Source organism: Lontra canadensis, unplaced genomic scaffold (genome assembly GCF_010015895.1).
Source record: "Lontra canadensis isolate GAN:19392208 unplaced genomic scaffold, GSC_riverotter_1.0 scaffold183, whole genome shotgun sequence".
NCBI classification, from domain to species: domain Eukaryota; kingdom Metazoa; phylum Chordata; class Mammalia; order Carnivora; family Mustelidae; genus Lontra; species Lontra canadensis.
This window is the reverse complement of record NW_022631177.1, coordinates 358,649-382,916: the sequence shown is the minus strand read 5'-3', so window position 1 is coordinate 382,916 and position 24,268 is coordinate 358,649. Positions and strand designations below refer to the sequence as shown.

At 37.7% G+C, this 24,268-nt stretch overlaps 1 protein-coding gene across 5 annotated transcripts in view; it reads left to right on the top strand.

The window, feature by feature from the left end:
* The window catches only part of HEPH (hephaestin), a 100,124-nt gene extending 95,665 nt beyond the window's left edge, over window positions 1-4,459 (top strand). For all 5 annotated transcript variants that reach the window (XM_032846902.1, XM_032846906.1, XM_032846905.1 and 2 more), the window contains 2 exons: window positions 1,634-1,678; window positions 4,227-4,459. In XM_032846902.1, coding sequence (XP_032702793.1) covers window positions 1,634-1,678; window positions 4,227-4,459 — 278 coding nt within the window. The remainder of the gene's footprint in view (window positions 1-1,633; window positions 1,679-4,226) is intronic.
* Window positions 4,460-24,268: the final 19,809 nt, after the last annotated feature.

The window sequence follows — 24,268 nt, the reverse complement described above, 5'->3', positions numbered from 1 at the left end:
GGACCGTTTAATAGACAACAGACTATCACAATACATATCACCAATGAGTAAGGATAGCTCATATCTCTGACAATAAGCCAACCCATAAAGCTCACCTATTTGCTTTTTTGTTTGTTTATACCTCACGATAGTCTAATTCAATATTGCTCCAACTACATATGTGAAAACTGGCCAACTATAGTTGAAGACAGATAGGGAAGAAAGGACTAATTGTTGAAACAAGGTTCCTAATGAGGGAACAGGGGATGAACACTGGAGCTAAAATGAAAAATTAGGCTGGAGTAAGTTTTTGTTTGTTTGTTTACTAAAAGGAGAGAAAAAAAAAACAAAAGAAAATGACCAATATCTTGTCAGAAAGAATATTTATGTTTTATGATCTCTGCTTCATTTGTGAGAGAGGAGACAGAGTCATCTGCTGAGTGTGAAAGGTGGTTGGTAAGATAAGGAACTTCAAGAGAGGGGACTAAGGTTTTAAATAACCACTCCGAGAGAAGGGAAAACAAAGTTAATGCTGAGTGATGGAAAATAAATTGATTATTGGCAGGCATCACTGAGGGTATAAAGTTGGACACAAAGAATACTGGTATTTACAATTACCTGATTTTTCTCCACCAATATTCAGCAAGTCAGACAAAATACAAGGAAAACATAGTTACTGTGTTTTTTGGTAGATGATTATAGTACTTCTGGTAAATTAGTAGTTGAAGTGATAGACCATAAAGTATAGATAGACCAGGAAAGGGGGGGAGACAGGATGAAGCTAATAGTTTTGGGGAAAAAATGGAAGTATCTAGGAACTAGAGATCTTTATGAAGTAAGGATAGCAGGCTAAATGGAATAAGTAGCATTCAAACGCTGAAAGAACAGGAGGATGTTATTAGATTTTATATTTCTGAGATGGAGCAGTTCCAAATAACAAGTCCAATGTGACCATGGAAGGTGTTTATAGAGAAGAGTAGATGTAAAATTTGGAGTTAAAGGTCCAGAAACTGTGAAACTGTGAAACTTGAGTGGTGAATGGTGGGAACTGAGGAAGAGGAAGACTGAGCCAGGTACCAATTTTATTCCATGAATGAAAATAACTACCAGGTAACAGTGACAAAAAATGGTTGTGGGTTTTCTAGACAAATAATATAAGCTTTAAACAATATAGATATATACCACAAAAAAGGAGGGACAATTATCTCAAAGCAGTATTGAGAGGATATAAAGGAAACAGTTCTCAGGGAAGATCTCAGCCTCATTAAAGCCAGAAGAGGAAGCAGTGTCCCGAGAAGAGTTTGAATATGTAGGGATGTGCTTTTGACAAAGAACAGACATTTCCTGAAAGGAGAGTATGAAAGGGTGACAAAACAAGAATGTGGATGGGTAGTACCAATAAATATGTACATAATAGCAGAGGAGTGACTTTCATTTTGGACTCCTAAGCCCATGTTTTTGCTTATATTTTTGTCACTACTCAAAATCAAATCCATATACCAATATTGACTTTGAGCATAAGATAGTTAATTTCAGGTGCCTTCATTTTGCTCAGAATACCACAGAGAAATTCCTCTAACCAATGCCAATGCCCACAGCAAACCTGTGGATTGGTAGGAATAATAAAACTAACTAATTTCTTTTTTTTTTCCAGAACACATAAGCACTATTACCGCCATTACCAAAGAGACTGGAAATGGTAAGAAGAATAACAAATAAACTGGATAGTTACATGTAGTACATACTTGGTGTAGTGCCCCTGGAAGATGAGATTCACTGACCAAAAGGTGGACTATAATACTATCAGGAGGCACTGAGATTTATGTAACATTTGAAAAGCCAGGAACCTAAGGTTCAACTTCTCTAAGCAGATTTATTATCTCTGGTCCCCACTCCCAACTTCCTAAGCTGAGGAAAACAGCCTCATCTCCAGTTGAAGGTTATCTTAGCCTCCCACCTAATGTGTGAGGGAAAGAAAATTCAGGGTTTCTCTGGGTTGGACATGAAGGAGCTATGACACAGACTTAAGGTACTCATATAAACAGTATGAAACTAGTACAAATGCCATCATACAGTCTGCTACAGTCTGCTTCAGCCATTTTTATTCTTGTATCTATGGAATACCAAATTGTTGACTCTCTAAAACCAGCCATTTCTGCTCTTCAAAAAAAAAAAGTGGAATTTCTTGTCCTACCTAAACTAGGTCCAGATAGTTCTTTCACTCTCTCCCACACCATTTGAACCTGGACTGAGAAAGACTCAGAAAGTCATGAGCGCTAGTAGGAATGTTAGAGATCATCAGTTTAGTTTGGCGAATTTTTTTCAGTTATGTTTGGAAAAGTCCTAATAATCTCCCTAAGTAATTTATAAACTGTCAACCAGGGAGCTATGGTATGTCCTGGCATGATTGGGGTAAGGTAAAGTGAGGCTGAGAGAATGGAATGTCATACATATATATTTGTGTATTTGTATATATACATACATATTTGTGTGTATATACATATTTTATGTGTATATTTGGATATACATAATACATACTTCTATGTACATATATATTTATAAGTTCTTCTTAGAAAAATTCCACGATTGGAAAAAAAAAACTCAAAAAACTTTTGGTTTGATAAAACCCAATAATTGTGTACATAAGAAACTGAGATGGAAGGTAATTTGTCCAAGGTCACAAGAGGAATTAAGTGGTAGAATATAAACTCAGAACTAGGATGTTTTCCAGCTTTCATTTGAACTCATCATCTTCTCTCCATTCTTTAAGAATGTTCATTCATCTGTTTATATATTTATCAAATATCTACTAAGTTCCAGGGACACTAAATCAAGTAAGACATATTCACTGCTCTCCAGGAGATTTTTGTCTAGATATGGAATGAGACACAAAAACAATAATTGCACTGCTGGTATACATTGTTAAGAAAGGAGGGGGGGCAAAAATAACAACTGTTCTTTATTGTGCATTTGCTATCTTGCATGTGCAATGCTAAATATCTTATAAATATTAATTTACTTTAATCTCAAAAGAAACCTCTGAGCTTAGAAGTATGGTTCTTTTTTTAAAAATTTTATTTATTTGACAGACAGAGATCACAATAGGCAGAGAGGCAGGCATAGAGAGAGAGAGAAAGAGAGAGAGAGAGAGGAGGAGGAAGCAGGCTCCTTGCTGAGCAGAGAACCCGATTAGGGGCTCTATCCCAGGACCCTGGGATCATGACCTGAGTCAAAGGCAGAGGCTTTAACCCACTGAGCCACCAGGTGTCCTGCTAAGTATGGTTCTTATCACCATTTTATACAACAGAAGACTGAAGTCCAGAAGTGAGGAAGATTAGTTCACTTGGCCCAGGCAAGTAAATCATGGGCATACAAACAGGAAAGATACTTTGGGAACACAAGAAAGGACCGTTAACTGTCCAGCTAAATTGAAGATGGCTTTGCAGAGACCTGTAATATTTAAGAGGGGTATAGAAAGATGAAGAGGGAGAAAGGGTGTTAAGAAAGTCTTGGGAGCCTGAAAGAGTGTCACTTACTCTGGGAAACAAAGAATGAGTTATTGTGGCTAAGATTAGAAGGTAAAACTAAAAAAAGAGGCAAGTGAGAGCTTGATTGTGAGAGTTGGAATGCTTGGCTTAATTCTGAATTTTATTCTGTGGGTTAATTAGAGATCAGCAAAAGTCTGTATACCAAGAACTAAGACAATCAGATTATTTCACCTGGAAAGATTAATGTGACATCAGTATTATCATGGCTCAAAAAGGTGAGAGACCAGACAGCACAGTGGCAGGTAGCTGTCATGGTCCAATAGTCAAATTGAGCATTGATAAGCTAGATGATTGAGTCATACTGCCTCCCTGAAGATTCTACTCATTGCCCCCACTTCTATCCTCTGGAAACATGCAAACCAAATCCAATTACCTTCATTATTATTATTTTTACATCACAAACATTTATATATTTGGAGAAATATATCAAGGCCCTTTCTACTCTGAGTTTTAGCTCTTTCTATGGACGTTTGGGATCTCAGTGATTCCTAAGGGCTTTCTCAGCTGTGACATCATGTCGCACAAATTCTTTGTGGCCTATAAATCTCTCTTCATCAGCTGGTCTTTTAGGGATAGGAGCAGTTCTTCTGTCCAGTTTTGATGGAGTTATTTCTTCTTTCCCAGGCATTGACTGCAAATCGTGCCCCATTGGAATACTCTCCAACTCAGGGTTCCTATTTTTCTCTTATTCCATTTCAGCAAAAATCCTCAGAGACATTGGAGAAGGAAATGTGAGGATGCTGGGCATGCAGATCCCTGTAAAGAATATTGAGATACTGGCTTCTGTTTTAATTGGTATGAATGTCATTCTCCTGCTCATTGCTCTGGCTCTTAGTGGTGTTGTCTGGTACCAGTATCGGCAAAGAAAGCTACGACGCAACAGAAGGTCCATCCTGGATGACAGCTTCAAGCTTCTGTCCCTCAAGCAGTAACAGCTGAATCCTGCAATGGTACATCCTCAATGCAGTCCCAGAAGGCCATGTTCTAGTAACTGACCCCACTGTCAAAGGGGCATGAGAGGTAGAGAGGCAGAGGATGGAATCAAAATCATCTGGCATTTCCTCACTTATTTATTTACATGGAAGTTATGTACTTTCTCTTTATTTTTTTTTCTCCACTTGGACAGCTGGGGAAAGGAATTTCCCTTGTATCCTATATCACAAATTTCAACAGCTGGTATATTTCAACCACTGACACTTGGAAGATCTGGAAATTCCTAATAACTGATTCTTCTTACAAAGTAGATACCAAGGGTAAAACTCATTAAGTTTCTGTTACTTTTCATGGTCTAGGCAAGTTCACTCTGATCCAAGGCTAAGTAAGATGTAAAGATAATCCAGTTCTAAACTAAAGACTAAGAAAATAGGCATGATGAAAAATGGGTGGGGTGGCATTTGAAGATAAAAATTTTATTTTGATTTTCCTTAGGAATAAACTATTTTAGGTAGATAGAATATTGTTGCTATGAGTACCTGCAACCCCTGGTGCCAGAAGTTCCTCAGGAAGTTAGTCCTCCCAGTTTCTGGCACAGTTACAATAAAGGCAATGTTGGGTGTCCTTCCCCTATTTTAGGCAACAAGTCCTGTACATTCAAGTACTTGGTGGAAGACTATAAGAGTGAACATGGTGATTTTAATGATCCCTGTGGCCTCTGGGTGTTTGTGACTGTGATGGAAACAAAGAGAACTCACTGGGAGAGTATAATATGGGTTTGATTACCCTGTTTGTGGAGTTTGCATGTTTGTGTTTTGGAAATGAAAAAGCTGTCTTAATCAGAGTGGTGGGTACCATCTTTTAACCCATAAGTACCAAAATACTTTTGAATTCTAAAAATATTATCCAGAGGGAAATAGGGGGCTGAGACAAGGCTTAAACCTGTCCACTTGGCAGGGAGAGGTGATCACAGATCTCATGAACTCCTTTGAAATTGGGGGTATAAGAGGTCTATTTGCAATTTGGGGAGCTTTTTAATAGGAGAAGATCCTTCTCTCTGGTACCTTTGAGCAATATTCCTTTATCACCTAGAAGTTCAAGCCTCTCTGAAACCTTGGTCAGATACCACAGACAGACAAGATATAAAGCATGGATGAGATAAGATGACCCGACCTCACTATAATATCCTTAATACCATTTTACATGACAAGTGGAGAACAGAAGACATAGGCAGAATGAAGATAATAACTGAAATAAGCAGTGCTTTACACTTTACAAATCGCCTAGTACCTGATTGTCTTTGACTTGTTTTAGTTCTATCAAGGTGATACATTTTTTATATATGAATAAACAAAAGATCAGATGGAGTAATTTTACTCAAGGTCATTCAGCTAGAAATTGAGCAAGGATTCATGTCTTAATTTGTTTGACTCCAAATACCTGGTTTAATTTGGTATATAATAGAAACTTCGATTGACTGCAACTTTTCCTGTCTTCTCAGGCAACCCGTCTGCCTAGTCAGGTAACCTTTGCAGATCAAATTTGGAAACCCACAAGACTGGTACTTAGTTGCCATATAACATTGAAGATTGAAGAATAAAACACTGTCTAGAACCTATTATTTATTTTGGCTTACAGTAGTCAGTGGCTTTCTGGAGACCTTCACTGGAAACAACAGACACATAACAGAGGAAGGAAATGATGGAAAGTTTAAGTTGTTAGTTACAAAATCAAATGGTCGAGTATTTAAGTCATTGCTTAATCAAGATATTTAACAACAAAACTTTTTGGCCTATTGTTCACGTGGAGATATGGAAAACCCAGTGCACACTGGGGACTCCATAGTTAATAACTATGATTTGCATGCAACTGGGTGGTCATTAGCTTGGTCTGGCTGAGAGTCTGGATGCTCCCAGACCACACCTGAGACAAGGAGAAGTATGTGGAATTGGGGAACATTTCTTCTGAGTGTGTAACTGTGCTTCAGATCAGGAAATGTAAACCTAAGCCCAAAAGGGATGTATTTTTATGGTGGGTTTTCTCCCAGTGGGGATGTAGATGTTTTTGACAATTAAGTGACACTTCTGTTCACTTAGCTGATCAAGCCAGAAATCCCAGAAGTTAACATATTGGTGATTCTTGTCTCTTTTGTCTCCTAAATTACTATAACTGATTCATTTGTTTCTATTTTTACTACTACCACACCAGTATAAAAAAACTTTTTAAAAAAGATTTTATTTATTTATTTATCAGAGAGAGAGAGAGATCACAAGCAGGCAGAGAGGCAGGCAGATGCAGAGAAGCAGGCTCCCCGCTGAGCAAGGAGCCTGATGCGGGACTCGATCCCACTACCCTGGGATCATGACCTGAGCCAAAGGCAGTGGCTTAACCAACTGAGCCACCCAGGCCCCCCCCCCCAAAAAAAAATCTTTTACCTGGACTGTACTGGTAGCCTCCTGATCATTCTCCTTGCATTGAACCTAGCCCCTTACATTTGGTTCTTCATGAAGAAAAGTGATGTTTTAAAAATATAAGTTAAGGGGGCACCTGGGTGGCTCAGTGGATTAAAGCCTCTGCCTTTGGCTCAGGTCATGATCTCAGGGTCCTGGGATCGAGCCCCACATTGGGCTTTCTCCTCAGCAGGGAGCCTACTTCTCTTCCTGTCTCTCTGCCTGCCTCTCTGCATACTTGTGATCTCTCTCTGTCAAATGAATAAAAAAAAAATCTTAAAAAAATATATAAGTTAAGGATGAGGGGCAAGATGGTGGAGAAGTAGGAGACCCTATTTCAACCAGTCTCCTAAAGTAAGCTAAATATCTGGCAGAACACCAATGAAATCAGCCTGAGATGTAGGATTATCCACTGCTGGCTCTCTATGGGGGCAGAAGACACCAGTGGAGAGGTAAAGCAGAATGGGAATGCTTGAATGATATCGGATGATAAGTAGAAGGGGGAGGGAGCCACCAGAAGCGACACATTGGAAAGTAATACCCCAATACATAAGTGCACTGTGGTTGGGGAACAGCATTAACTTGGAGTCTGGTTAAAAGCTCTCAAAAAGAGCAAAAAATCTTAAGGGGCAGCTGGTAAAATTGGGCTGTAATGGGCACAGGCCTAAGCCCACATTCCCAGGACTGCCCCTGCCAGTGACCACCCATGCAGGAGAAAGTACAGTGGAGCCTCCAGTTCCTGGTCCCTGAGCACCTGGCTGTGCACTGCTTGCACCATCACTAGGCTGGACAAGCTCCCACCTGCATGTGAGGGAGTCTGGTGGGTGCTCTCTAGAATCATAGCCTTTTGCACTCTGAGTGCATTATGCGGCCGGGATCTGACCACACTCCCCACCTATGCCTGAGAGAGCTTGGTGTGCATGCTATCTGGCAGTCTCTAGGACTTGCTGAGACTCTGGATGCTCCCAGACCACACCTGAAGGAACTCAGTGCGATCTCTTGTCAGGATCCTGTGGCAGCAGCCACACCACTGAGTGCACCAGACGGGTTGTCCTGGTCCCCAGACAGCAGTCCCAATAAAGGCAGCCACCTATAGCGGGCTCCCTGGACCAATATCTTTCCCAGCTTTAGTGGCAAGGGGGTGTAGAGACAAGCAGATGCTTCAGGTGACCCCTGAGACAGTGGCTGGGCATGTGCACCAACTGTGGGAGGTTGTATGGTTCAGCAGAGTTTGCAAAGGGGGAGTCTCTGTGTTCTGGACCACCCAGAAGAGAGCAGACTGAGGCTTCTCTCTGAGGCAGAGGTCTGGATGCAGTTTGCTTTCATTAAACCTCCGAAAAGCCACAAAAAGCCACCAAAAAAACCCACAAAAATCAAACAACAACAACAACAAAACTACAGAGAACAAAAGCCTGAAGAACTGGTTTCCACAGAACCCAGTCCCTTGATAGGAGCAGGACAACTCAACCCAAGCAAGACTAACTGAAAAACAATGAGACAGGCCCCTCCCCCAAAGACAGCTGAAAGAGAGGACAACCACCACAGGGTCCCCATAAAACTGTAAAACCACAACATCAGGAGAAAACAATATATTAAGCTCCCGGTATTGCCCTAAAACCTGTATATTTCATAGTTACAATTTTTATTTCTAATTCATTCTCGTGATTCTTATTCTTTTAATTTCTTTAATCTACTTACCATTACAACTAGAGGTTTAATACAGTATACTCCATAATAACCTTTTAACTTGAACTTTTTTCATACATATAATTGTTTTTCTTTTTCTTTCCTTTTTTCATTTTTTCTTTTTAAAAATACATATAGATATAAGTTTCATGGTAATCCTTTTTCCCTATTCAATACTACTCCTATATACAAACCAGTTTTAATCTCCCTTTATCTCTGAAAAGTTGAGTCTGTTAACAAAGATAACAATATAAACCCCGGAAGAACCAAAATGAACTTCCTCACCCACATCGATGATTTATAAACACTCTCCCATCTTTTTCTTCTGTTAGTGTTTCTATGTACTTGCTTTTGTTCTGGTATACATAAATCTTATTCTTGGGGTTCATTCTGACTGGGTTCTTTTTTTTGTCATTCACTTTTGTCGGTCTTCTTGTTTGTCTGTTTTTGTTTATATACCACATAAATCTTAAATCTGGGGCTCATTCTACCTGGTTTTCTTTCTCTCTCTCTCTTCTTTCTCATTCTATCTCTTTTTCTTTTTTCTTTCTTTTTGGTGGGGACTTCCAATTGCTCCAAAGCACCTCTCACCAAAATGACTAGGAGGAGGAACACCCAAGAGAGGAAAAAATAAGATACTGTGCCCTCTCCCACAGAACTATTTGGATATGGACATAAACAGTATGTCAGAAAGGGAATTCAGGGTAACGATTATCCAGGAAATGGCTAGGTTGCAGAAAACCATTAGTGACAACATAGAATCTTTAAGGGCAGAAGTGAGAGCCACCCAGGCAGAAGTTAGAAATGCTATCAATGAGATCTAATCTAATTTATATACTCTAACAGATAGGGTAACCAAGGAAGGAGATAGAATTAGAGATCTAGAGGACAAACTGATATAGAAAAAGGATCAGAAGGAGGCCTGGAAGAAACAGCTTAAAAGCCATGAAAACAGAATTAGGGAAATAAATGACACCATGAAATGTTCTAATGTCAGAATTATTGGGATCCCTGAGGGGGTGGAAAAAGAGAGAAGACTAGAAGATATAGTTTAGTACATTCTGGATGAAAATTTTCCCAGTCTGGGGAATGGAACAAGTGTTCATGTCCTAGAGGCAGAAAGAAGACCCTCCAAGATCCTAGAATATAGAAAGACATCAAGGCACTTAATTGTGAAGCTGACAAATCATTATTTTAGACAAGAGCTTCTGAGGGAAGCTCTTGGGCTATGGGGAAGAATTTCCTTAAATAGAGAGGAAGATCCATCAGAATAAATCAGAGCTGTCCGAAGAAACCTGGCAAGCCAGAATGGCTGGAAAAACATATTGAGGACCCTAAAAGAGAAGAACATGAAGCCAAGAATACTTTATCCACCAAGGTAGACACTCAAAATGGATGGTGAGATAAAGAGCTTCCAAGACCAGCAAGGTTTGAAAGAGTATGTGACCACCAAGCTGGCACTACAGGAAATAGTAATGGGGGTTCTATAAAAGAATAAGGAACCCAGGAGTGACATAGAACAGAAATTTACAGAGACAATCTATAGAAACAAAGACTTCACAGGTATGACGTCAATAAAAACATATCTTTCAATAATCACTCTGAACGTGAATGGCCTAAATGCTCCTATAAAATGGAACAGGGTTGCAGATTGGATAAAACAATAGGACCTGTCCATATGCTGTCTACAAGAGAGCCATTTGCAACCTAAAGATACATACAGACTGAAAATGAAGGAATGCATGACCATCTTTCATACCAATAGGACTCAAAAGAAAGTTGGTATAGAGATTCTTATATCAGATAAATTAGATTTTAAACTAAAGACTGTACTCAGAGATACAGAAGGACATTAAACCATTTTTAAAAGGCATATCCACCAAGAAGGTCTAACAATTCTAAATATTTATACCCCCAACATAGGAGCAGCCAACTACATAAGCCAACTGTTAATAAAAATAGTCATTGATATGAATACATTAATTGTAGGGGATCTTAACACACCACTCTCAGTAGTAGACAGATCATCCAAGCAGAAAATTAATAAAGAACAAGAGCTTTGAATGACACATGGGACCAGATGGACCTTATAGATATATACAGAACATTCCACCCTAAAACAACAGAATACTCATTCTTCTCAAATGCACATTGAACTTTCTCCAAAATAGACCACATACTGGGTCAAAAATCAGGGCTCAACTGATACAAAAAGACTGAGATTATTCCCTGCATATTCTCAGACCACAATGCTTTGAAACTGGAACTCAATCACAAGAAAAAGTTTGGGTGGAATTCAAACACTTGGAAGTGAAAGACTACCCTGCTTAATAATATTTGGATCAAGCAGGAAATCAAAAAAGAACTCAAACATTCATGGAAACCAATGAGAACGAAGACACATCAGTCCAAAACCTATGGGATATGGCAAAGGTGATCTTTTTTTTTATTTTTAAAGATTTTTATTTATTTATTTGACAGAGAGAGATCACAAGCAGGCAGAGAGAGAGGAAGGGAAACAGGCTCCCTGCTGAGCAGAGAGCCCAATGCGGGGCTCGATCCCAGGACCCCGGGATCATGACCTGAGCCGAAGGCAGAGGCTTAAACCACTGAGCCACCCAGGTGCCCCGGCAAAGGTGGTCTTAAGGAGGATATACATAGCCATCCAAGCCTCACTCAAAAAAAAAAAAAAAATGAAAAATCTAGAATACACCAGCTCTCTTCACACCATAAAGAACTGGAAAACCCACAACAAATTTAGCCAACCCATGCACAAAAAGGGAAATAATCAAGATTATAGCAGAGATCAATGAGATAGAATCTAGAGATAAAGTAGAACACATCAATGAAACTAGAAGCTGTTTTTTTAAAGAATCAGTAAGATTGATAAATCACTGGCCAAACTAATCCAAAGGAAAAAAGAGAGGATCCAAATTAATAAAATTATAAATGAAAGGGAAGATACTACGACTAACACCAAGGAAATAGAAAAAATCATCAGAAATTATTTCCAACAGTTATATGCCAATAAGTTAAGCAACCTAGAAGAAATATATGCATTCCTGGAAGCCTATAAACTTCCAAAACTGAATCAGGAGGAAATTGACAACCTGAATAGACCAATATCTAATAACATGGTTGAAACAGTGATCAAAAACCTCCCTAAAAAGAGCCCAGGACCTGACAGATTCCCTGGAGAATTCTACCAAACATTCAAAGGAGAAATAATACCTATTCCCCTGAAGCTGTTTCAAAAAATAGAAACAGAAGGGAAACGTCCAGTATCTTTTTATGAAGCCAACATTACCCCAATCCCCAAACCACGCGAAGACCCACCAAAAAGTAGAATTTCAGACCAATATCCATGATGAATATGGATGCCAATATTCTCAACAAGATCCTAGCTAATAATGGAACATTAAAGAAATTATCCACCATGCTCAGGTGGGATTTATTCATGGGAGGCAAGTGTGGTTCAACATTGGCAAATCAATCAATGTGATAGAACACATCAATAAGAGAAGAGAGAAGAACCACATGGTCCTCTCAATTGATACAGCATCTGTTCCTGATTAAAATGCTTCAAAGTATAGGGATAGAGAGAACATTCCTTAACTTCATAAAATCTATGAAAAACCCACAGCGAATATCATCTTCAATGGTGAAAAGCTAACAGCTTTTCCCTTAAGATCAGGAACACAACAAGGATGCCCACTCTCACCACTGTTGTTCAACATAGTACTAGAAGTCCTAGCAACAGCAATCAGACAAAAATAAAATATATTCAAATTGGCAAAAAAAAAGTCAAACTCATTCTCTTCACAGATGATATGATACTTTATCTGGAAAACCCAAAATATTTCACCCCCAAATTACTAGAACTCATACAGCAAGTCAGTAATGTGGTAGGATACAAAATCAATGCACAGAAATCAGTTGCTTTACTATACACTAACAATGTATTTATAGAAAGAGAAATTAGAGAATCAGTGCCATTTACAATAGCACCACAAGCCATAAGATGCTTTGGAATAAACCTAACCACAGAGGTACAGGATCTATACTGTAGAAACTACAGAACACTTATGAAAGAAAATGGAGACACAAAAAGATAGAAAAACATTCCATGCTCATGGATTGGAAAAATAAACATTGTTAAAATGTCTATGTGCTCAGAGAAAACTACACTTTCAATGCCATCCTGATCAAAATAGCACCAGCATTTCTCAAATTGCTGTAACAAACAATCCTATAATTTGTATGGAACTGGAAAAGACCCAAATCACCAAAGAAATTTTGAAAAAAAGAAAACAAAGCTAAGGAAATGTTGAAAAAGAAAAACAAAACTGGGGGCATCATGTTGCCTTATTTCAAGCTATGTTACAAAACTGATCACCAAGACAGCATGGTATAGGCACAAAATCAGACATATTGATCAATGGACCAGAAGAGAGAGCCCAGATATGGACCCCCAACTCTATGGTCGAATAAGAAGAAAAAATATCTAATGGAAAAAGACAGTCTCTTCAATAAATGAAGTTGGAGAAAATGGAGAGTTACATACAGAAGACAAACCCAAACATTCTCTTACACCATACACAAAGATAAACTCAAAATGGGTGAAATACCTCAATGTAAGACCTCCATCAAAATCCTAGAGGAGAACATAGCACTAACTACTTTGACATCAGCCACAGGAACTTCTTTCAAGACATGTCTCCAAAGGGCAAGTGAAAGAAACAAAAATGAAAATGAACTTTTGGGACTTCATCAAGATCAAAAGCTTCTACATAGCAAAGGAAAGTCAAGAAACAAAGAAGAAACCCACATAATGGGAGAAGATATTTGCAAATGACACTACAGATAAAGGGCTGATATCCAAGATCTATAAAGAACTTCTCAAACTCAACACCCTAAAAAACAAAAAAATCAAGTAAAAAATGGGCAGAAGGTATGAACAGACACTTCTCCAAAGAGCACATACAAATGGCTAACAGACACAAGAAAAAAGGTTCATCGTCATTAGCCATCGGGGAAATTAAAATCAAAACCACGCTGAGATACTACCTTATACCAGTAAAAATGACAAAAATTCACAAGGCAAAAAACAACAAGTGGAGAGGCTGTAGGGGAAGAGGAACCCTCTTACACTGTTGGTAAGAATGCAAGTTGGTAAAGCCGCTTTGGAAAACAGGGTGGAGATTCCTCAAAAAGTTAAAAATAGAGCAACCCTATGACCCAACAATTGCACTATTGAGTATTTAGCTCAACAATACAAATGTAGTAAAAGAAGGGCCACGTGCACCCCAATGTTTATAGCAACAATCTCCACAATATCCAAACTCTGGAAAGAGCTGAGATGCCCTTCAACAGACAAATGGATAAAGAAGAGGTGGTCTATGTATACAATGGAATATTACTCAGCCATCAGAAAGGATGAATATCCAACTTTTGCATCAACATGGATGGGACTGGAGGAGATTATGCTAAGTGAAATAAGTCAAGCAGAGAAAGTCAATTAAATGGTTTCATTTATTTGTTGTACATAAGAATAGAATGGAGGACATTAGGAGAAGAGAGGGAAAAATGACAGGATGGAGAATCAGAGGGGGAGATGAATGATGAGAGACTATGGACTCCAGGAAACAAACTGAGGGTTTTAGAAGGGAGGGGGTTAGGGGATGGGTTAGCCTGGCAATGGGTATTAATAAGGTCACATATTGCATGGAGCACTCAGTGTTATACACAAAAAAAAGAATCATGGAACACTACATCAAAAACTAATGATGTACTGTACGATGACTAACATTACATAATAAAAAAATAAATAAAAATAAATAAAAGTACAGTTAAAAATAAATAAATAACATAAAATGTCCAAAGGGAAACAACATATTACTTATAGGGGAACATTGACTTGAATGACAAAGGATTTCTATCTGACACTCTGGAGGTCAGAAAGAAGTAACATGACATTTTCAATGCTGAAAAAGAGAACTGTAAGTCACAAATCAAATAATCCATGAAGCTGTCCTTTAGGACTGAAGGGGCATTAAAGACATCCTCCGACAATGAAAATTAACAGAATTTGTTGCTAACTGACCCACCCTTAAAATATGGCTAAAAGAAAGTTGTTCAACCAGAAAAGACAACTGATGAAAGAAACAATCTTAGAACATCAGAAGGGGAAAACGAAAAATAGAAAATGCAAAATAAGGGTAAAAGCAGATATAAAAGATTTGAATAATACAATAAATCAGAAGAATCTGACATTTACATATAACACTTCAACAAGAAAAGAGGAATACACACTTATCCACATAACCATAGAACATTCATCAAGATAGATGATATAATGGAAACACCAAGTCTAAAATGATTGAAATTATTCATTGTTTTGCTCTGAGCACAGTGGAACCAAATTAAAAATTAATAACTGAAAGACAACAGGAAAATATCCAAACACACAGGAATCAATAAATACATTTCTAAATAATTAATAAATTTAGAAAACATCTCAAAGTGAATTTAAAAATATGGACTTGATTAAAATTAAAAACAAAATATATCAAAATGTGTGGGATGCAACTATGGCAGTGCTGAGAGGGAAACTTAAAAAACTAAAATGCATCAGGAAAGATAAAAGGGGCACCTGAATGGCTCAGTCAGTTAAGCATCAGACTCTTGTTTTCAGCTCAGTCATGATCTCAGGGCCATGAGATCAAGCCCCAGCACTGGGCTCCAGGCTCAGTGGTTTGTCTGCTTCTCTTTCTCTCTCCCTCTCTCTCTGTCCCTCCTGAACTTGTGTTCTCTCTAAATAAATAAAAAAAATCTTTAAAAAAAGAAAAAAATTATTAAGTTGATAAAAATAAATTCTTACATAAAGGAATTATAAATAGAAGATAAAGTAAATCCAAAGCAAACAAAATAAAGGAAAACATAGAGATCAGAGCAGAAAAAAAAATAAAACTAAAAACAGAAAAACAATAGAGAAAATAAATAAAAGCTGGTTCTTTAAAAAAGGCAATAAAATATAAAACAAAAATTGAAACCCTGGGGATCAGATACAGACATAGATTGGGGGTTGGATTTATAGTAACCAGTATTTAGACTTCAGTGGACCATATTCTTACTTGCACCAGTACTCAAGCAGAGATTCTGTCCAACAGCTCTACTCATCTGCAGAGCCAAGAGGTGACCCTTTCTGTCCAGTGAGCTTAGTTGGCAGTTCTGCCTGAATTAGGTGTCTAGCATACTGATCATGGAACTTACTTTAACGCCCCACCTGATTAGGAAAGCAAACTTACAGCTCTACCCAACTGCTGAGGATAGCCTCCAGTTCATGCTTAGCCAGAGAATGGGGAAGTTGAGGAGTCTATTCTTATACCCAATTCAAGCAGGGAAACAAGATAGCAGCCCTGCCCATTTGGTTTTTATTTTTATTTTATTTTAATATTTTTTATTTTTTATTTTTATTTTTTATGTTAATACAGGTATAGTTAACATAATGCTGTGTTAGTTTCAGGTGCACAATAACGATTCAACAGTTCAATACATCACCCAGTGCTCATCATGACAAACACACTCCTTAATCCCCATCACCTATTTCACCTATCCCACCCACCTCATCTCTGGTAACCATCAGTTTGTTCTCAGTAGGGAAAAGTCTGTTTCTGCATTTGTCTCTCTTCTTTTTTTTTCCTTTGCTCCTTTGTATCATTTCTTAAATTCCATAAATGAGTGAAATCATATGGTATTTGTCTTTCTCTCACTGACATATTTCAATTAACATTATACTTTCAAATTCCATCCATGTTGTGGCAAATGGCAAGATTTTATTCCTTTTTTAGGGATGAATAATATTTTTCTATATATACACCAAATCTTTATCCATTCATCTATCCATGGACACTTGGCCTGCTTCCATAATTTAGCTATTGTAAATAATGCTGCCATAACCATAGTGGTTCATGGATCCCTTTGAATTAGTGTTTTTGTTAGTTGGGAGGTAAATAACCAGTATTACTATTGCAACATAGATTAGTTATATAATTAGCTTTTTTCAGGAAACTCCGTACTGTTTTGCACAGTGACTACACCAGTTGGCATTCCCAACACAAGTGCACTGGGGTCCATTTTTCTCCAAATCCTTACCAACACCTGCTTATTGTATTGTTGATTTTAGCCATTTTTACAGGTGCAAGGTGATATTAAATTGTAGTTTTGATTTGCATTTTCCTAATGATGAATGTTGTTGAGAATTGCTTCATGTATCTGTTGAATATCTAGATGTTTTTCTTGGAAAAATGTCCGATCAGATCTTCTGCCCTTTTAAAAAATGGATTATTAGTTTTTTGGATGCTGATTTGAATAATTTCTTTGTATATTTTGGATATTAACCTTTTATCAGATATATCACTTGCAAATATCTTCTTCCATTCAGTAGGTTGCCTTTTAGGTTTTTTTAAAAAATTGTTTCTTTCATTATGCAGAAACTTTTTATTTTAAAGTGGGCTCAATATTTTTGTTTCCCTTGCTTCAAGAGACACATCTAGAAAGAAGTTGCTACAGCTGGTGTCACAGACATTCCTGCGTGTGCTCTCTTCTTAGATTTTTATGGTTTCAGTCTCGCATTTGGGTCTTTAATACACTTTGAGTTTATTTTTGTGTATAGTATAAGAAATTGGTACAGTTTCTTTCTTTTGCATATAACTGACAAGTTTTCACAATATTCTTTCATGCTTTGACAAAGATTATACGATCATTCAATAATGGGCATATTTCTGGGTTTTATAGTCTGTTCCATTGATCTATGTGTCTATTTTTGTGCCAGTACCACACTGTTTTGATTACTACAGCTTTGTAATAACACTTGAAGTCTGGAATTGTGATGCCTCCAGCTGTGTTTTTTCTTTTTCAAAACTGCTTTAGCTATTTGGGGTCTTTTGTGGTTCCATATAAATTATAGAATTGTCTACTCTAGCTCTGTGAAAAATGCTGGTGGCATTTTGATAAGGATTGCATTAACTGTGTCAATTACTTGGGGTATTATAAACACTATAACAATATTTGTTCTTCCAATCCATGAGCATGGGACGTCTTTCCATGTATTTGTGTAGTCTTCAATTTCTTTCATCAGTGTTTTATAGTTTTCATAATACAGATCTTTTGCCTCTTTGGTTAGGTTTATTTCTGGGTATCTTATTATTTTTGGTGCAATGTAATTGGTATTGTTTTCTTGTTTTTTCTTTCTGCTGTTTCATTATTGGTGTATAAAAATAAAACAGATTTCATTTTTAAAGGTATTTTATTTATTTATTTGAGGGAGAAAAAGAGAGAGACAGCACTTGGGAAGTGTGAGAGGGAGAAGCAGACTCCCCACTGAGCAGAAAGCTGGATGTGGGGCTTCACCCTAGGATGCTGAGATCATGACCTGAGCTGAAGGTAGACACAACCAACTGAGCCACCCAGGCTCTCCTACAACAGATTTCTGCATATTGATTTTATACCCTGCAACTTTACTGAATTCATCTATCATTTCTAGTAGTTGTTGTTTTTTGTTTTTTTGTTTTTGTTTTTGTTTTTGTTTTGTAGGAATTTTAGCGTTTTCTATATAAAGCATCATGTCGCTTGCAAATAATGAAAGTTTTACCTCCTCCTTACAGATTTTTTTTTAATCTAATTGCTGTGGCTAGGACTTCCCATACTCTGTTGAATAAAAATGGTAAGAATGGACATCCTTGTCTTGTTCCTGACCTATGGGAAAGTTTTCAATTTTTCCCATTGCGTATGATGTTGGCTATATATTTTTCATATATGGCCTTTATTATATTGAGGTATGTTTCTTCTAAACCTAATTTGTTGAGAGCTTTTATCACGCATGGATGTTGTACCTTGTAAAATGCTTTTTCTGCATCTATTGAAATGGTCATTTGATTGTTTTTATCAATTCTCTTATTGATATGATATGTCTCATTGAGTGATTTGCAAATGTTGAACCACCCTTACATACCAGCAATAAATCCCACTTGATCATGGTGAATGATTTTTTTAATGTACTGTTGGATAATCCTGCCCCATTGTTAAGCATAGTCTCTAAACCTGTGTAGTCAGGAAGCCTACAGAGTCACCTTGTGAGCACTGTTAATAACCTTGCCCAGCCATGTAGCCAACCAAAAGCAATCCCTGATTACTGAACACAGCCTTCAACACCACTTACACAAAGGTAACTACAGAGCCCAGCTAGTGTCTCCACTTGACTATAAAGCCAGACAAGCCTAAAACCAGGAAACCCACCCAGTGACCATGATTCAGTGTTGAGCTCAGGCAGCAGACCCACACAACTGTAAAGCACAGCCAGTGGGTACCCACCTCCACAGTTGGCCTCACCCAACTACAGACACTGATAATAAGTACTGAGTGCCCATGGATGCTATCAACTCATTCATTTAGTACCTTAAGCAAAGCTTACTTGTGAAGGCCTTTCCTTGCTGAAGTTAATCTGTAAGTTCTGGAAGAGACTTCTTACTCAAATGATAAAATACCAATGTAAGGATATAAAGATTATGAAGAATTAAGTAAAAATTGAACCACTAAAGGAAATTAATAAGGCTTCTATAACTGAGCCTCAAAAAATGTAGATCCAAAAACTATCTGACAAATAACTCAGAACAATTCTCTTAAAGAAGTCCAGCAAACTGAAAAAGTGACCAACTGAACAAATCTAGAAAAATAATTCATGAACAAAATAATAATTAAAGAAATATAAACAAACAACAAACACAAAGAATTCATATTCAAAACAAAATGACTACACTGAAGAATTAAATAAGGAGCATAAGAACAGACTAAACCAAGCAGAAGTCAGTATCAATTAACTTGAAGACAGGTCATTTGACATTTTTTAGTAAGAGGAGCACAAAGGGAAAAAAAAAGATTTTTAAAAAATGAGTGAAGAAAGCCTGTGGGGCTTGTGGGATATTATAAAAACAAAACAAACAAAACAAAACAAAACAAAATACACATCATGGCATTCCAAGGAAAGGAAAAAAATGAAATAGCATAGTGCTAACTTAAAGCAATAGTGGCTGAAAAATTCCCAAAGATGAAGAGACAAATGGACATCTAAATTCATGAGACCTAAAAAACTGCAAATAAGAATTGGAAAAGGGTTATAACAAAACATATTAAAATGAAATTGTCAAATGTCATAAACAGAGAGGATTTAAAAACCTCAAGAGAAAAGTGACTTGTCAATTACCACATAGAAAGAAGTCCCATAAGACTATTAGTGAATTTCTTGGCAAAAACTTGGTAGGACAGGAGAATATGATTATATACTCAAAATAATAAAAGAAAAAAAAGTCAACCAAGAATATTATACATGGCAAAGCTCTCCATGAAGGAGAGAGAGACTTTTCCAAACAAACAAACAACTGAGGGAGTAAAACACCAGTAGAATTTTCTCACAAGAAATGCTAAGGGATGCTCATTAAGTTGAAATGAAATGATGCTGATTCACATGTAAAAACATATTATTGTGTAAAACTCACTGGTGCAAGTAAATATATACTCAAGGCCAGAATCTCTAATATTGTAATAGTAGTGTGTAAATTACTTACAACCTCAGTTTAAATGTTTGAAAAAAGGCATATTTAAAGTAACTGTAACTACAATATTTTTTGTTGGATACATGTTATTAGAAATGTATATTGTAACAACAAAACTAAAATGTAAAAGGAAAGAAGTAAAAATGTTGGGCTGGCAGAAAGGGCTACTTAAGATGGCGAAAGTTCCCGCCACAAGACCTGAGCTTGGACAGGAGAACAAAGGCCCAAGCAGGAATCTGAGACCCCCGCCCCGGGCTCCTATGGACCAATGGGACCCCGACGAGCAGGCGAAATATCCGAATAAGGGAAATTTGCCAAAAGACCCCTGAGCTCCCCTCGAGACCCCTTAAAAGCCCCCTCCTCCCTGCCTTGGGCGCGACTTCCGCCACTCTTCTTTCCAGAGTCTCGGAACCTTGCCCGAGGGTGCCCACTTCCTCCCGGCACAACTTTCCTGGCTCCCCTCCTCCTGAGCCCTGAAACTTCACCAGAGATGCCTTTAATAAATCTTGCCTTGCACCCACTTTGCCTGGTGTCGTGTTTATCTCGCCGGAAAAACTTTACAAAAAATATAAACTTTCTATAAGCTATTGAAGATAACTTATAAGCTTAAAATAGGCCGATATTTCACCTAAGCCTTATGATAATCACAAGGAAAGCCTGTAGTATGTAACAAAATATTATGTTAAGGAATTAAAGTATACCATCACAAAAAAGTCATCTAATTAAAATGGAAGACAGCATAAGAGGAATCAAGGAACAAAGATCTGCAACTATTGAGAAATATAATTAACAATATAGTACTAGTCTTTCTCTAATATTGTTACTTTATTTTTTAAATATTTTATTTATTTATTGGACAGAAAAAGAGATCACAAGTAAGCAGAGAGGCAGGCAGAGAGAGGAGGAAGCAGACTCCCTGCTGAGTAGAGAGCCAAATACGATGCGGGACTTGATCGCAGGATCCTGGAATCACAATCTGAGCTGAAGGCAGAGGCTTTAACCCACTGAGCCAACCAGGCACCCCAACATTGTTACTTTAAATGCCAAATCTCCAGTCCAAAGACATAGAATGACTGAATAGATTTTAAAAAAAAAGATTCAATGACAAATCATTTTGAACACCTGAGAAATCAATTGGAAGTTGGAGAGAAAAAATACTGCAAGGCTACAAGTAGAAAAGCAACCACCTTTTGGAAGGTGGGAGGTGTGGAGACTTGAATATGATGTGATATAGCTGTGGATACAGCAGAGGGAAGGGATCCTGGTTATGGAGGCTACCACAAAGTATTATAAGGAGTGGAGTACAAAATTGGAACTTTTAGAAGTCTGCTACAGTGGGGGATGTGCCTGGCTTAAAGATGCTCAGGTGGCAAAATAGGTGGAATCCCAGGTGTGACACAGTGGTCTTAGGAGCCCCTGGGTCACATGAAGAGCAGGTGGGGCCTAAATGATGTGCTGTTACCAGGCATAGGACTGTAGAAGCTGGTGAGTCTAGGTACCAGCTTTCTGCTCTGTATTGTCATAAACTGAAAACCACTGTGTACTCGTGCAACCACTTTCCTGGGGTTAGTCAGGCAGAAGGCAGAAGCTTGGCAAGACCCCAGGAGGAACAGTGTGGGTCCATGCCACAGGAGTCGATAAAAGTTAGAGTTTTGAAACTCAATCACATGCCTGAGATTTAAACAAACAAACAAAACAAAACAAAACCTCACACACAGGCAGGATGAACACAGGGTTATGACAGAAACCAGGAAGATAAGAGCTATTGATTGCTCTTCTGTAAGGGCTCACTAAAGAGCAAGGGGAATGGGAATAGAGAGCATGGCTCCTCCATTTTCATCCCACCTATCAGAAAGCCTTCAGGGAGCAAAACAGCACCACCTAGTGGAGCCCAGAGCCACCTACATGGAACCCTGCCTCACTGGGCACTGGAGGCACATTTCCACCAGGGCAAGTCCACCTGACTATCAGTGCAACAAGCCCCTCACCCAGAAGAGCAGCATAAACAACTTGCTCCCACCAGGTTTACTGATCATAGAGGGTGGCAAAGCTTCAGCTCTTTTACTTTTATTCTTCATTTTTAATTTTTTTTTCATTTTTTCTTATTTTTAATTTTTTTTAATTTTTATTTTTATATACATATGTTTTTTCTGTTCATTGTATTTCATATACATATTCTTTCTTTTCTTTCTTTCTTTCTTTCTTTCTATCTTTATATCTAGTTTCTTTTAATAAGCAGACCAAAACATGGACAAGATCTAGTTTGTTGTTGTTGTAGTTATTGTTGTTTTTGTTTTTGTTTCTTCCTTTTTGTCTTTCTTTTCATTTCTGGACAAAGTAACAAGATGGAGAAATTCCCCCTGAAAGAAAGAATAGGAAGTAGTACTCACAAACAGGGATTTAATCAAAACAGATATGAATAGGGGCACCTGGGTGGCTCAGTGGGTTAAAGCCTCTGTCTTCGGCTCAGGACATGATCCCAGGGTCCTGGGATCGAGCCCCACATTGGGCTCTCTGCTCAGCAGGGAGCCTGCTTCCTCCTATCTCTCTCTCTCTGCCTGTCTCTCTGCTTACTTGTAATCTCTGTCAAATAAATAAAATCTTAAAAAAAAAACAGATATGAATAAGATTATGAAGATACTACCTGGGCTTAAAAAAAAAAGCATAGAAGACACTAGAGAACCTCTCACTGTAGTGATAAAAGAACTAAAATATAGTCAGGCCAAAATTAAAAGTGTTATAATTGAGATGTAGTACCAAGTGGAGGCCATAAAAATGAGGATAAAAGAGCAGAAGAGCAAATCAGTAATACAGAATATAAAATTATGGAAAATAATAAAACTGAAAAGAAGAGGGGCAGAAAACAATTAGATCACAAGGGTAGACTTCAGTAACTCAGCAGCTACATACAGTGTAATAATATCAGTATCATAAGAGTCCCAGAAGAAGAACCTAGAAAAACAGAGAAAAGGTTTATTTGAAAATATTATATCTGACAACTTCCCTAATCTGGGAAAGGAAACAGGCATTCAAGTCCAAAAAGCACAGAAAACTCCCCTCAAACTCATCAAGAACAAGCCAACTTCACAACATATCAGTACAATTTGCAAAATACAAAGATAAAGAAAGAATTCTGAAAGCAGGTTGGGGGGAGAAGAAGTTGTTGAACTACAAGGGTGAACACATAAGACAGGCAGCAGACCTTTCCACAGAAACCTGACAAGCCAGAAAGTGGTATGATAAAGTCAACAGGCTAAATGAGAAAAATATGCAGCAAGAATACTTTATCCAGCAAGGCTGTCATTCAGAATAGGAGAGATAAGACATTTCCAAGACAAAGATCAGAAGAATTAGTGAACACTAAACCAGCCTGTAAGAACTATTAAATGGGACATTTGAGTGGAAGGAGAGAAGAAAAGTAACAAGAAGATCTAACAATTGTAAATATTTATGGCCCCAATATGGGAACAGCAAACTACATAAGCCAATGATTAATCAAAATAAAGAGTCATATTGATAAGAATACGATAATTGTAGAGGATCTTAACTATCCACTCTCAGCAATGGACAGATCACCTAAGCAGAAAATCCACAAAGAAAGAAGAGTTTTGAATGAAACATTAGACTAGATGGACCTCATAGATATACAGAGAACATTCCACCCTAAAATAGCAGAATACTCATTTTTCTTGAGCATACATGGAACTTTCTCCAGAATAGACCACATGCTGGGTCACAAATCAGGTCTTAACCGATACCAAAAGATTCAGATTATTCCCTGCTATTCTCAGACCACAATGTTTTGAAACTGGAACTCAATCACAAGAAAATGTTTGGAAGTAATACAAACGCTTGGAAGCTAAAAACCATCCTGCTCAAGAATGTTTGGATCAAAAAGGAAATCAAAGATGAACTTCAGCAATTCATGGAAACCAATGAGAATGAAGACACAAAGTCCAAAACCTAAGGAATATGGCAAAGGCAGACGTAAGGGGGAAATACATAGCCATCTAAGCCTCATTAAAAAAAAAAATAGAAAACTCTCAAATGCACTAACTCTCTT